At 37.3% G+C, this 14475-nt stretch overlaps 1 protein-coding gene across 4 annotated transcripts in view; it reads left to right on the top strand.

Moving 5' to 3' along the window:
- SH3BGRL2 (SH3 domain binding glutamate rich protein like 2) overlaps positions 1 to 14475 on the top strand; it is a 107900-nt gene that overhangs the window by 74009 nt on the left and 19416 nt on the right. For 3 of the 4 annotated variants that reach the window (XM_078155273.1, XM_020975520.2, XM_020975521.2), the window contains one exon: positions 12191 to 12271. In XM_078155273.1, the coding sequence (XP_078011399.1) occupies positions 12191 to 12271 (81 nt within the window). Of the gene's footprint in view, positions 1 to 5033; positions 5116 to 12190; positions 12273 to 14475 lie in introns of those variants that run through there. The other variant, XM_078155274.1, reaches the window with a different exon arrangement.

Raw genomic sequence — 14475 nt, 5'->3', positions numbered from 1 at the left:
ACAGCTCTGCTGTTTGCTACTTGTGTGGCTTTGGGCAAATTGTTTCCTCTCCCTGTGCCTCAGTTTCCTCATTTTTAAAATGATGGGGATTGGAGTAAGTGGTTTCTGATGTCCCTTCTGGCTCTTGCTATATGATCAGCTTTTCCTTCTATTATTAAATCTTCCTGACACCAGTCAAGCTCTTCCTGACTGAAGGGTTATAGAACTAAATAGAAGTATAGTTGATAAGGATTTTCAAACAATCCTAAAGTTTTATAATTCTTAAGTTTAGAATGGTCAGGTGAGTGTTCTTCATGTAAATAGAATTTTAAAAAAGCAAATATCCAGACAGTATCCAGAGAATGTCTGTTTCTTTCTTAAATGACTCCCTACACTATAAACGAAGTGGCTTTTTCATCTAGCCTCAGAAGTTGAATGAAAGGAACCCAGTTTCTGAAACAGGGTAAAGGCATTGTGCAGACTTGCCCTTAATGATATTTGTGCATTTTCACCTTTCCCTAAAGGAGGTGCTGCACTAATTGCTGGACAGAATATTTATGGCTGTGTTTGAAGAAAAAAATAACACATTTAACCAGAGTAGAAAAAAGCTTCAATGTACTTTAATTGAAACATATATGTTAGGTGAAACAATTTTTGATGAGAAAGCAGGAAGGTTTTAAAAATATAATATCTTTAGTTATTTTCATGTAATAGAAAACACTTTTTTTCTTCCTAAAGCCATACAACTTCTGAACTTATTGCTCATCTTATAGTATTGAATGTAAATAGAAGGTAAGGCACTTGAGGGCAAGGACTGACTCACTTTTGACTCTGAATCCCTAGTACTTAGAAAGTGCCTAACACACGTTAGGCGTAAATGCTCATTGGTTGTTTTTTTTTTTTCAATCTGAGGTAAATAATTTCAAGGAAAAGATAGAAAAATCAGCTTGTAACAACTCCTGGCATATGAACTATCAGCTACTATTCTTTAATCTAACCGTTTGAAAGAAAATGATCTAACATCTTCTTTACTTGAGGATTTAACAGACCACCAGGAATGAACTGAATATCAGTAATTGAAAGAAGAGTGATGTCAGGGTGAAAAAGATAACACCAAGGAGCAATACCCTAGAACTCTGATTCAATAAAGTTTGCGTCAGTAACATCACACTACTTATAATATGAAATATTTGCACATTACTAAAGTAACAACTTTATCATTACTCATTTTAAATGTTGTAAAAATGTAAAGATTATTTCTTTAAATAAAGAACTACTCACTAATTTTGGGGTTCATCACAGTCTTTGTCACTGAGTAAAGGCAGATTCCAACATTTAGGTACCGTAAGTGAGAGGTTATAAATTTATTTGTAAATGTCTGAAATCCAAATTTCATGTTGATATCATGCATGAAAAAGAAAGTTGTACTTAGTTGAAGATAGCAAAAAAAAATACATTAGACTGTAGTACAGCAGTGTGGTATGGTAAATGAAGAGTGCCCTGGAATTACCTACTATAAAGCACTTTGAAATCTTCAAAGTGCTTTTTTTTCATATTGGATGCTTTTGTTTATTTGACTTTTCTTTGTCACAAGCAAGGATTCGGTGGAGTGGGTGTTGGTTTGAAATGACAATGTAAAAACAAGGCATCAATAAGATATAGTAAAAGAACAAAATTGCTGTTTAAATGCTGTAAAAGCTCAGTGGGGAGAGTAGTCTTGTCCTTTGAAAGTGCCAAGAAAATAAAGCTCTTCAACAAACAGAAACAGAGACAACTTTCTTGAGGTATTGTTGTTGAATCATTTTTTCAGTCACGTCCTACTCTGTGACCCCGTTTGGGGTTTTCTTGGTACAGATACTAGAGTGGTTTGCTATTTCCTTCTCCAGCTCATCTTACAGATGAGGAAACTGAGGCAGACAGTGTTAAATGACTTGCCTAGGGTCATACAGCTAGTAAATGTCTGAAGCCAAATTTAAACTTTCAATGATGCATCTTCTTGACTCTAAGACTGGCAGTCTATCCACTGTGCCCCCTAGCTGCCCCTCAAACTTCTTAGTTTTCTGAAATATACCCAGGTTGCCTAATGTTTAGAAATGCACTACACATGAAGAATAACTGAATAGGCTGTATGTTTGTTTAAATCCTAGCAAATCTTTAGTTTTGAAAAGATTATGATTAAAATGAAATAGAAACTGCTGATAATCAGAAAAGAATACTGATTGGTTACATGTGGCAAGTCTTTCATTTGAGTTAGTTTTTTCTAGTTTCTTTATGTTCTTGACACTATGGAAGAACAACCAAGTTCCAAAAAATATCACTTTGCTACAATATGAATTTGTCTATTTTTATCTGTTCAAGCTTTTGTTGCTTCTCAAACTAGAAAAAACTAAGATTCTTTTCAGTTTCCAATTAAAAAAAGTATTATTTGTCAAGTATATATAGATGTGTTACTTTCACAGAGTCAAGTCTCAGAGCTGGGACCTCAGGAGCCATTTAGTATAAACAAACCATATTTGGACATGGATTTTCTCTAATACAGACGTGGAAACTGGTCATCTGGTCTTATTTTGAAGAACTCCATGTACCACCTCTGAGTCATTGTTAGACTTTTGTTTTTTATATTAAGCCTAAATTTGCTTCTTTGCAGTTTCCACTACAGTTCCTAACTCTACTCTCTGAGACTAAAGAGAATAAGTCTAGTGCCCCTTCCCTGTGACAGCTTTTTGGACTCTTGGAAGGAAACTATCATTTTCCTTTGTGCTAAACTGATCTTAATAAACTGACTATTCTGTTTGCCCTCTTCTGGAGGTTTTTCTGTTTTTTATCAATGTCCTTTCTAAATGTGGTATCTAATACTCCAGCCCAGGTGAGTATAGCCTTCAATATTTCTAGTGTAGAGAACGCTCTTCATATTGATTGTACTTGCTTCTACTGATGACGTAATAATCAGAAATCCTGTTTCCAACATCATAATAAGCAAATGTGAAACCAGATGCAAACTTGATGAATCAAGGAAGCATTGTGTGGTAGGAAGTGCTGAATTTAAGAATGAAAGGAATTTGGTTCAAATCTTGGCTCAACCACTAGGTGACCTTGGGTGCATCAACTGACTTCTTTGAGCCTCAGGTTCCACATCTTGGGACTTAAAGGAGGACTAAGATGAGGCCCGGGCTCACTGGTCTTGGGATCCCACTGTCAGTTGCTTCCCTGGAGTACTGTTTGGGGCAGCCCAAAGTTGTGAGGACTTGGATAGAATTGCAGGGGCAAGGACCACTGTAGCACTGTTCACATGGATATCGCTTTTAGATTCATGATGGAAATTACTAAATCAGCATGTGTTTTAATAATAAAAAATGAGAGATTTTCATCATACTATATTATTTCTAAGGTCTCTTCCAATTCTAAAACTATGGTCCTATGATTTGAAGATTGTAAGTATCAGTATTTTAACATTTTCAGGTAGTTAGATTTCATGAGAATAACTAATAATGCATGTATGAAAAATACCTAGTTAAGGATCAGAAGGCACTTTCTTTACATGTGTACATTTAAATTCCTTTGTTCATATGTATATATGTGTATGTATGTATGTATACATATACATACATATATACACACACACATATGTATATATATGTATGTATACATATATATATATACATATGTATATATGTGTATGTATGTATGTACACATATACATACATATATACACACACACATATGTATATATATGTATGTATACATATACATACATATATACACACACACACATATGTATATATATATATATATATATATATATACGTGAAGATTCTTGTGAGGCTCTTGTTTTCAGTTTGTGAACATTCTAAGATTAAAGTTTTCAATATAAACATATTGAAGCCTGGAATGTACAAGTTAGGTTTCACCATAGCACAATCTTTCTTATGTACAGGACTTAGACAGATTCCAGCTACATAAATAATATATGGGAATTATACCATATTGTTTCAATAGTGAGAGGGATAAATATGGTGTAATGCAGCACTTCTCAAAGGTTTTGGTCTCAGGATCCCTTTATAACTCTTAAGCATTGTGGAGGACTCTCCAGAGAGCTTTTATGTGGGTTATATCTACTGATATTTATCATTAGAAATTATTTGTATTATATATTAGAAATAAAAATATCTTAAGGTTATTATGAACTCATGGAAAGAGTCTTGGGAACTCCAGACCACACTTTGAGTACTGCTGATAGTAGACAGAGAGCTAACCTCACAGTCTGGAAGACCTGGGTTCAAGTCATACCACATTTGGGTTACGTGTCTTAAAACTTTTACCTTACAAAGCAGCTTTTAGAGCTGCATTGGGAGAGGACCCTTCCTTATTAGGAGTTCCTTATGCCAATAAAATCACTGGGTCCATTCCCTTCCAATTCAACAACAAATATTAACAGTTTGTTTTTAATATGCAGAATGTCCAAATTTCCTTTTTATTTACTTATTTTAATGAATTGGTGTAGCTTATTTCTAGTACTTAACAATTCCAAGTTCTTTCTGGAGGCCTTGCCTCCTGGATTCTTCTCTTTTTTTCTTTTAAAGGTAATTATCAGTCCATAATTTGTCTTTCTGACCAGCTAGACTCACGTTCTTTAGAGCTGCTCTTCTAGCTCAGCCCAGTAATTATGCTTGTAGGAGAGTTTTCAGAGTTTGAGAAATAGTGGCTAAAGGTGATGTAGTCAGTCTCACATTGCTACTGTTGATGTATCCACCTCCGAACCTCCCCTGTTACCTTCAACTCTTATAATCCCCAGTATTTCCTACCTTTGCTATTTACTTTCTCCCTTTCCTGGGCCAGTCCCAAATTTCATCTAGATCTGAGAAAGAAGAGTGAGCCAGACATATTGTCATAGGAACAGAATTGCCCAGCCCAGCTTTGGTTATATATAAAAGCACATTAACAAACAACTTCCCGGGATACCCGGGTTGTTTGCCGTGGTATAATTTAGTCACAACTGAACAAACATGAATGAATACAACGAATAGGTTGTTTGAAATCACATTCCCGGCCTGCAGGGATTGGAATTTAAACAAACCAACAGCCAGCATTTCTGTAGTGAAACAGCAGGAGGAAGAGCGTGTATATGAGGCAGCCCAGGTATGTCACTCTCACCCATTTATTTCTCCAGGCTCTAGATGGGTGTTTTGGTGTTGTGTGATTGCCTTGGTCGGGGTAAAAGGTTTGGCAGGTTGAGGAGTGGGTTTTGGAGGGAATAATTAGGAGATCTGAAGAAGAGAAGAATGAAGAGAATTGAAGGGTAATTTTTCTCCTATTAAATTGTTTGTTCCTTGATGGCAGGATTCATGTCTGTTTATCACTGTATCCCCTTTGCATGTACTTTACCATGCAGCAAAGGCAGTGTGGTGTAATGGACCAGAAGCCAGAAAGTTCTGACAGATTTCAAGTCTCCTACTTGATACATACTGACTCCATGACCCTGGGCAAGTCACTTGCCCTCTGGGTGCTCTAGTCAACTCTCTAAGTGTATAAGTTGCAGAGAAGGTACTGAGAGAGGGAAATTTACTCATTGGAAGTTCCCTATGCCGGTGAAATCATAGGTCCCTTCCTCATCTTATACTTTAATACTGATACTTCAAATATCAGTGCTTTATACCTATCTAAATTTAGTAGGTAGTTTTCAGAAGTTGCCGTGGCAGAAAAAAAAAAAGAAAAACATTATTACCCTGCAGCCTGGCAAAATGATAGATAGGTAGGTAGGCAGGTAGACAAAAAGAAAGAAAGAAAGAAAGAAAGAAAGAAAGAAAGAAAGAAAGAAAGAAAGAAAAAGAAAGAAAGAAAGAAAGAAAGAAGAAGAAGAAGAAAGAAAGAAGAAAGAGAGAGAAAGAGAAGAGAAGAGAGAGAAAGAGAGAAAGAGAAAGAAAGAGAGAGAGAAAGAAAGAAAGAAAGAAAGAAGAGAGAGAAAGAAAGAAAGAAAGAAAGAGAAAGAAAGAAAGAAAGAAAGAAAGAAAGAAAGAAAGAAAGAAAGAAAAAACATTCGTTAAATATTTATTATATGCTAGGCACTATGCTAAGCACCTGGGGATACGTATAAAAACACACAAGAAAGTCCCTCTCCTCAAGGAACTTACATTCTAATGGGGGAGAGGGGCAAGACACCTTATAAAGGGGAACTGGGAAAGGGGGAGCTAGTGAGACTGCAGGAAATGGAGTGTCCTTGTTCCCATCCAGATAAAGTAAAAGGCTCAGTTATCAGAGCTGGAGGGAGCCAGGGGTAGAATCCTAGTTTCTGGTAGGGTGGAGCTGCTCTACAGAAAATAGATACAGTCCATCATTAAGCTCATATTCAAAGGCTTTCTGAGTTGGGAGAACCTGCCAAAGCAGGTATGTATATATACACTCCCCTGCCATAACATTGGAGAATTCAAGGTCACCTTTGTGCCCCATGAGGCTTTGTAACAGACCTGGTGGAGACCTTGCATTTAGGTCCCTAATGTTTATTGCGTTGAATTACTACATAAAGGAAGACCAATGAAACAGTAGAAAAGTCAGCTACGTTTTAGTTTTTGTCCCTCCTTCCTCACATTTAGTAAATGGCATTTGGAGAGAGTCGTTATTATATAGCTAGAAACCAGAGAAAGCATTTGTCATGTGATCATGTACCTGAAACCGGATATTTTGAAATGTTGTTATTAAGGCCTAGCAACCTGGACATTCATTAACACATGCATTTATTCTAAGCTGTTTTGGGGTAGGAACTGTGTAGTTTTTTGTTTACTTCTCTTCCTCCGTTCTCTTTACCCCCCCCACCCAGTTTCTAGCATAGTGCTTTGCATATAGTAGTCATTAATTATTTTTAAATATTTAAAATAATAGTAAAAATAATAAAATTTTAAAAGTCTGTTATGCTTAAGGTCCTGGCTAGGTGCTTTAGGAGATGCAAAGGAAAGAATAAGGCATGGTCCCTTCCCCTGATGGAATTTATAGCCACCCAGGAGGATGGTTTAGATTTAGAAAAGGATTGTAAAGACTGTCTAGGCAAGGGATTCTTCACCTTTTTTTGTGTCATGAACCCAGTCTGGTGAAGTCTGTGAACTACTTCTCAGAATAATGATCTTAAAGGTATAAAATATATAGGATTTCAAAGGAAACCAATTATATTAAAATACACTTTTCAAGGGCAGCTAGGTGGCAAAGTAAGTAGTGTTCTAGGCTTGAACTCAGGAACACTCATCTCCCTGAGTTCAAATCTGGCCTCAGACACTTAACTAGCTGTGTGATCCTGGGCAAATCACTTAGCCCTCTTTGCCTCAGTTTCCCCATCTGTAAAATGAGCTGGAGGAGGAAATGGCAAACCACTCCAGTATCTTTGCCACAAAAACTCCGAATGGGATCTGAAGAGTTGGACATGACTGAAATGACTGAACAACAAGAAGCAGTTTTGAAAATAAAAAAAAAATTTAGATGGCTCTTACATGAAGAACCCCTGATTTCTTCATCTTAAAGATAAGGAAACTGAAGCTTATAGAGCTGACTTGACCAAAGATCCCACAGTAAACAGCAGAGTCAAGAGAAATCCAATGCTCTTTCCCCTACACAGTGTTGCTTTTGTGTGTACAAATTACTTGCAATTCATGGCAAAATGCACATTCTATGCAAGAGATATATAAAGTAGGAGAGATTGTTTCCAGATGACAGGAAGGATGAGGAAAGAGCAAAGAAGGCTCATGGAATTTAAACCATACCTTGAAGTGAGTTGGCAGGTGAAACTGTCAGGGATCAAGATTCCAGGTCAGAGAACAGGATGAGCAAAGGTTCAGAGCAGGAAAGCTTGGAATGTCAGGGAATGTGCAGGGATCGTCAAGGAGCTGGGCTGTAGCAAAAGATGTGTCAAGAGAAGGTTAGTAGGAGATAAGGATGAAAGGGTAAATTGAGTCCTAGTCATGGAGGGCCTTGAATGCCAGGCAAAGGAGATTGGACTTCATTTTTAGGTAATGGGGAGAGAGACTTTGAAGGTCTTTGAGTCAGGGGTGGGGCACAGCTAGTCTTTTGGCCTTAGACGTTCATCATGCTGGTGCCAGACTTAGCATGGCGCCTCAATTGGCTTTAGCCCTCCTGCAGATCAGAAAAGTCTAGAGCTCAAGCCATCCACCAGCCTCAGCCTCCCCTAGTCACAAGGAATGTAGTCAAGTGCCACAACATCTGGCTTAGAAATGGTTTTATAATGCTAGAAATATCTTGAGATTTTATTAGTATTCACACTGCACTTAATCATGGATTCATGTAATAATTCACTTAAATCATAACCTTATTTATGATGCAAGTCATTTGAATTGAATTTTTGTACTGTCTGAGGGCTGCAAACCTACATGGGTATAACATGTTATTAACTTATCCCTGTAGTACAGGTGCTGTAGTTTGGAAAGAACAGAGACATTCATGACTATGGCCTCAAAACAGCTGGCCTCTGACTAGCTGCAGCCTAGAGATAAGCTGGCTTGCACAGCACAGTCACTGCTGTCACACAGTTCAAACATTTATGAATCAAATGCACTAGGAAGTTCCAAGAAATAAGGCTCTACCAAAAAAAATGTTGCTTTTCTTTTATAACTTCTTGACAGGCTTCAGTTTGTAGTTCTGGAGCCAGGGACTAGGAAATGTGTTAATCAAGGGCCAGTAATCCCTGCCATTCAAATCACACCAGCATCAATTGGTGCCAATAGCAGTAGCAGCAATAAAATGTTTATTGTCTGAGAAATTTCAAATGAAAACAGGATTTTTTTTTTTTGCTCTAAAAGAATACACAGGCAAAGAAGCCTTGTTGTTTTCCTTGCCAGACAGCCATTGAATTTGTCAAATAGTCTTTCTTGTTCATGAGAGGCAGTATGCTATAACATATAAATAACCATCCTTGGAACCAGAAGGTCTGGGTTCAACCCCTGCCTCTAATACAGACTGCCTGTGTGACCCTGGCCAAGTGACTTAACCTCTCAGTGCTTGAGGCAACTCTCTCTAAGACTATATAAGTAGCAGAGAAGGCTTCATTGGTGGAAGGAGTCTCCTCATGGGGAGTTCCTTAGAGCAAGGAAATCACATCTGAAATCTCTGAGAAGAGGATACATAAGGAAGAGCTGAACCTGTGGGCAAAATTTCTTTTCTGATTTTGTGTATAATTGTCTTCCTGTGTCTGCTCTTCTTTATTCTTGGGGTCCTTTTCATCTATCTATACGCTTGTAAGAGACAGTAACCTCTATTGCAGTCAAGATTTTGTAACTGATCCTAGTAACAAATAAGTGTGGTCATGGTTATAATCCCAGCCTCTTCTTCCAGCTTCACTGGGCATCACTCTCTGTCCTACATGCTGTGATCCAGCAGAACTGGCCTTCTCTCTCCTTCATTCATGTCACTTCATCTCTCATCTCTCTATACCTTTGTCCTAGTTGTTCATCACGCAGTAAATTTTTCAGTCGCAGAAACCCATAAAGAATGAATACACATGAAGTCTGAGAGGAACTGTGATCTGTAGCAATGAAGGACCTGCTTTGGCTGATACAATCATGAGCCCCTGAGTATGGAAACAGAGATATACTTTAGGCAGATGAGGCACCAAAGATACACAATGAAGCAGTAACAAAGAATGTTATACTAGGCGTTTCAGAATTTACAACTTTGAACATGGTGGTCTCTCCTTTCAACATTTTTGTCTTCTTTAAAACCTGCATCAGCAGTGTAGTCTAATCTACATGGTGTGACAGTAAGCTTTTAAATTCTCTGTGGAACTTGGGCACTTCCTAAAGAAATGTCCCTCTTTTATGTTCTTTTCATGAGTCAGAATGGTAAGAATATCATTGAAGAAACTTTGCCTGATTCTATAGGACATTTCATTTTGATGCTTGTGTTTATCAGTGTTGCAGATCAGTGCTCCTCCATGCCTTCTCATCTTGTATAAATATTGTCCCATGTTTCCTGTGAATTGTCCACAGAAAAGCCATGCTATATTCTAGAAGGCCTCTAGGTCTTTTAGAAAAAAGAATAAGCTGCTTTGTATCAACACCGAAACCAAAAAGTTTAAAGCTAAATAGTTTAAACCTACAGTAGGAATTTTTTAAAAATTAAATGTATGAACTAATGATGATGAGGGTAGGTGATAATGATGAACTAATGAATCAACAAGCATTTATGAAGATCCTACTATGTGCCAGGCATTGTGTTAGGTGCTGGGGATATAAAGGCAAAAGTAAAGCAGTCCCTTCTCTCAAGAAGCCTACATTCTAATGGAGGAGACAACATGTATATAAATAGTTACAAACAAGATCCATACAGAGTAGATGGAAGGATAACCCTAGAGGGCAAATTAGTGGTAGCTAATATTACTTCAAGGTTTGCAGAAATGCTTCGTGTGTTGACTCATTTATTCTGAGGTTTTTTTTTAAGACAGTTGGGGTTAAATGACTTGCCCAAGGTCACACAGCTAGTACGTATCAAGTGTTTTGTCTGAGGCTGGATTTGAACTCAGGTCCTACTGACTTCAGGGCCCGTGCTCTGTCCACTGCACTACCTAGCTGCCCCTATTCTGAGTTCTTTGATGGCTCTTCCTGCAAATGAGAGGTAGTGTAGTACACCTGTAGGCAACCTGTTCTTAGGATACTAGGACTTGAATGAAGTCATACTACAACTCTGCCACTCCCTAGCCTTGTAACCTTGTTCAAATTGCTTCTCCTATCTGAACCTCAGTTTTCTGAATCTGTAAAGTGAAAAGGTTTTACTAGATGATCTCTAAATCTCCTTCCGAGGCTGGATTGAAGGTTTTGTGATCCCCTGAATCCAGCAAGAGAGAAATGATTCCTTAGACAATGGTTACCTTTTGAAAACTATAGCTTTCCTGTTTAATAAATAACTCATATTTTTATAGTGTTTTAATATTACCAAATGTTTTCCTCATTAACAATCTTGTGAGGTAGGTAATGTATGTATGTAATTTCTACTTTAGCAAAGGAGGAAATCAAGTCTCAGACTGGGAGAATCCAAATTCCTTTTTTAGACTGATTCTCAAAAAGAGTAGAAAGTGAATGAAATTAAATGAATGAAAAAGACTACTTGTGTGCCACGTATGAGAGATATTAATACAAAAGCAAAAATAAACCCTGAAATCCCTCAAGGAGCAAACATGCTAATAGGTGGAAACAAAACAAATTAGGGGAATGGTTCCCAGGGAATAGTGTTTTGAACTGGGAAATCACAGAAATTGTGAGTAAGCCATAGAAGAGTTGATCAACTTACTCTTTCTAATATAGATGGCAGTACTGATATAATTACAGTTCTCAGAGAAAGAGTTGGAAAGTGGGCTTCAGGGTAATATGTCAAGACAATGTGCAAGGTGGAATGTGAAGCAAGACTGGGGCATTCTGCATCTAGTGAACCATGGGAGCTTGTGCTCTGTGCACTCACTGTGACAGTATGAGCCTCAGGGCCAGTGTTCCAAAGCTTGAATGGATTAAGTCACCCAGGGCACCATCTGAGGCCCTGTTGTCTTTTTTTGCCCTGTTGCTTCTGGGGTAGCATGTCAGAAGAAACTGCATATACCTTTCCGGAAAATCTATAAGGCTTTAGCACTTGGGGTAAGGGGTAATTCTTAATTTGGAGTCCATGAACTTTTTTTAATTAATAATTATATTCAGTATAATTGGTTTCCTTTGTAATTTTATTATTTTATTTTATGCATTTAAAAACATTATTCTGAGTTGTCAGTAGACTTCACTAGACTTTGAAAGGTGTCCATACCATAAAGAAAGGTTTAAGAATCCCTTTCTTAGAAAATGATTTATTCCTCTTTCCCCAGTTTCCCAGATTGTGACATTTTAAATTTCTTGTCAGCTTAAAACTGAAAGAGATTTGATTGTATCCTTCTGTAGTTATAGATGGAAAAATTTGATGTAGTGGAATCTTAATTGGTATCTAGGGAGAAATGAATGAATTATTGTGGCAATTTTGCCGATTTTATTTATGTGACTCTAGATTTTAAATTGGCAGGAGAAGAGAGGGGAGGATTTAAAAGGGAGGTAGAATAAGAGCAGCAAATATTTGTGGCTTTCCCTAAAAGTACATACAGATATATTTTGTTTTATTTATGCAGACATTAAGGGATTATGTGTCTAAGGTATCAAAGATACTGTTTGATTTTGTGTCTCCCCCCTCCCCCCACTTTTTTTTTTAGGATTATGACAGCTTTTTTGAATCAAAGGAAAGCAACACAGTCTTTTCATTCTTAGGCCTGAAAGCAAGATTGCCGTCAAAGGTAAATAAATATCTTCTTAATCCCTTTTTGGAATTTATTCTACTAGAATCCTTGTTAAGGGTGTGGACTCATTGATGCTATCCTATATTTCAGTTTCCATTTTCTCAGCTGATTAATTGATAAGGAATACATTCAAAACAGATCATGGAATTGCAGATATGAATGGGCACTCAGGAATGATCTAGCATAAACCCTACCCAAAAGGCATTCCTGTCAACACCATCTCTAACAAGTGATCATTTGATTGGAAGACCTTCAGTAACAGGAATTCTCTCTCTAGAGCACTGTCCATTCCATTTTTGGTTAATTCTGTTAGAAAGTTTCAAAAGTTCTGAGCTTCAGTAGGGCTAAAATTGATTAGATGTCCAATATGACAAGCCTTCAGGAGTGGAGGGAGGGAACAGGTCGAACCAGGTCAAAAACAGTAGGTAAAAGTTTTTGGACTAATCAGTAGTGGAGTCAGGTCCATGAATGGCTGTTGCACAAACCCACGCAAGATGGGGGAACCAGTCTCAATAACAACAACAACAACAACAACAACAAACTGTGTCCTTGACCATTCAAACCAAAAGCTCTTCTTAACTTTTATGATCTGAATCCCTCTTCATTTAGCAGGATCAAGAAGTAGAAACCTGTATCAGCCTATGAGCTCTTTGGCACCTAAATATTTGTTAAATTGGAAATTGAATAAAATTTTATTTTTTAATACCTAGTCATGTCTGAATAGTGCCCAAGTAGAGAACAGGAGACTGACTTGTGACAGGGGATGGTCAGTATTGAGATGATGTTGTCAATCTTTAGCTATGATAGTGAAGTCACCTAATGTAAACGTCGTCTCCTTTTGTAGTCTTTGTGCACAATGTGGAAGCTCTAGAACTGGTTCTCTTTTTTGTTGTCTGGATCCAGAAATAATTGACATTATTGGAGCCTTTCCATATACTTGGGACCACTTGCAAATTAAACTTTTTGATATTTGGAATTTGGCAGACATGAGCCCCAATTAGGGAAGACTAATTTCATTAATTCTAGTAAAAGACATTTATATTGTAGTGTTAGTTTGAGAGCACTAGATCCAGAGCCAGAGAACCTGGGCTTAAATCCTGGTTCTATTATTTACTACTTGTAAGGGTCAGAATGGTGTGGTGGATAGAGTGGTGGGTGTGGAGTCAAGAAGACCTGGGTTCAAATTCTAATTCTGGCGTTTATTAGTTATATCACCATGGATGGTAAGTAATTTGTCTTCCCTGACTTTCAGTTTTCTCATCTATAAAATAGGGATAGTAATTCTTGTAGTACCTGCCTCTGACAATTGTAGTAAGGTTCAAATGAGGTGAGGTGTATAATACAATACAATACAATACAAATGTTGGTCATTATCATCATTATTTACATGACTTTGGATAAATTTTTAAATCTCTGTAACCCTTAATTTCCTTATATGTAAAATGAGGTGGTTGGTACAGATGACCTTTAATGCCTCTTCTAGTTCCACATCCAATGATCTCTTGATTTAATGTCAGTGGATTCTGGGAATATTACACTAAACCACCAAATGCTTGGAGAAGAAACTGTTTCTGGCTTAAAGAAAAGTCTTACTTTGATGTTGTCTATCCTTAAAAGTATTAAGTAGTCAGTAGACTTTAAACTGTTGTGGGTTTTTTTTTAATGTTAGCTACCAGTAGTTCTTCATTATTCATGGTAGCAGGATACAAGGGTAATGAGGGAAGTTGCTCAGTATTTAGACTATTCTCCTTCCAAATTGTCTCCTAGAAGAACGCTGGAAGGAAAAATAGCTAATTTGTATTTTACATTTTCCACCTGTTGTGTCAACCTTCCACTCTCCAGAAACTATGACTAGAATTACTAACAAATAACCAAGTTGAGCAGTTTTGAATATCACCTCTTATTTTCATTGCTCATCTTCCAAACATCATAGTAAGAAGTAAAATGATGAGAGAGAGAAGATGCATATGGATAAATCTGAATGTTTTCCTTTTGGACCTTAATTTCAAGGTTTCCAGTTTTATCCAATGAATGGAAATAAATGCAAACTATTTAGAATGTTTATGTTTTGGGAGAAGTAGGTTCTTCTAAAGTTCCCCAGGGTTTGAATCTTTTCTACATACCTTGTGAGAGAAGGGAGGGGCTCAATCAAGGGTAAGTTGGCTGGGGATAGTGATGCATGTCTGCAGTTGCTCCTTCTG

This window comes from Phascolarctos cinereus, unplaced genomic scaffold (genome assembly GCF_003287225.1).
Source record: "Phascolarctos cinereus isolate Bilbo 61053 unplaced genomic scaffold, phaCin_HiC Scaffold_5;HRSCAF=322, whole genome shotgun sequence".
NCBI lineage: Eukaryota > Metazoa > Chordata > Mammalia > Diprotodontia > Phascolarctidae > Phascolarctos > Phascolarctos cinereus.
The sequence above is the reverse complement of the archived record's forward strand: the minus strand, read 5'-3'. Positions and strand labels throughout refer to the sequence as shown.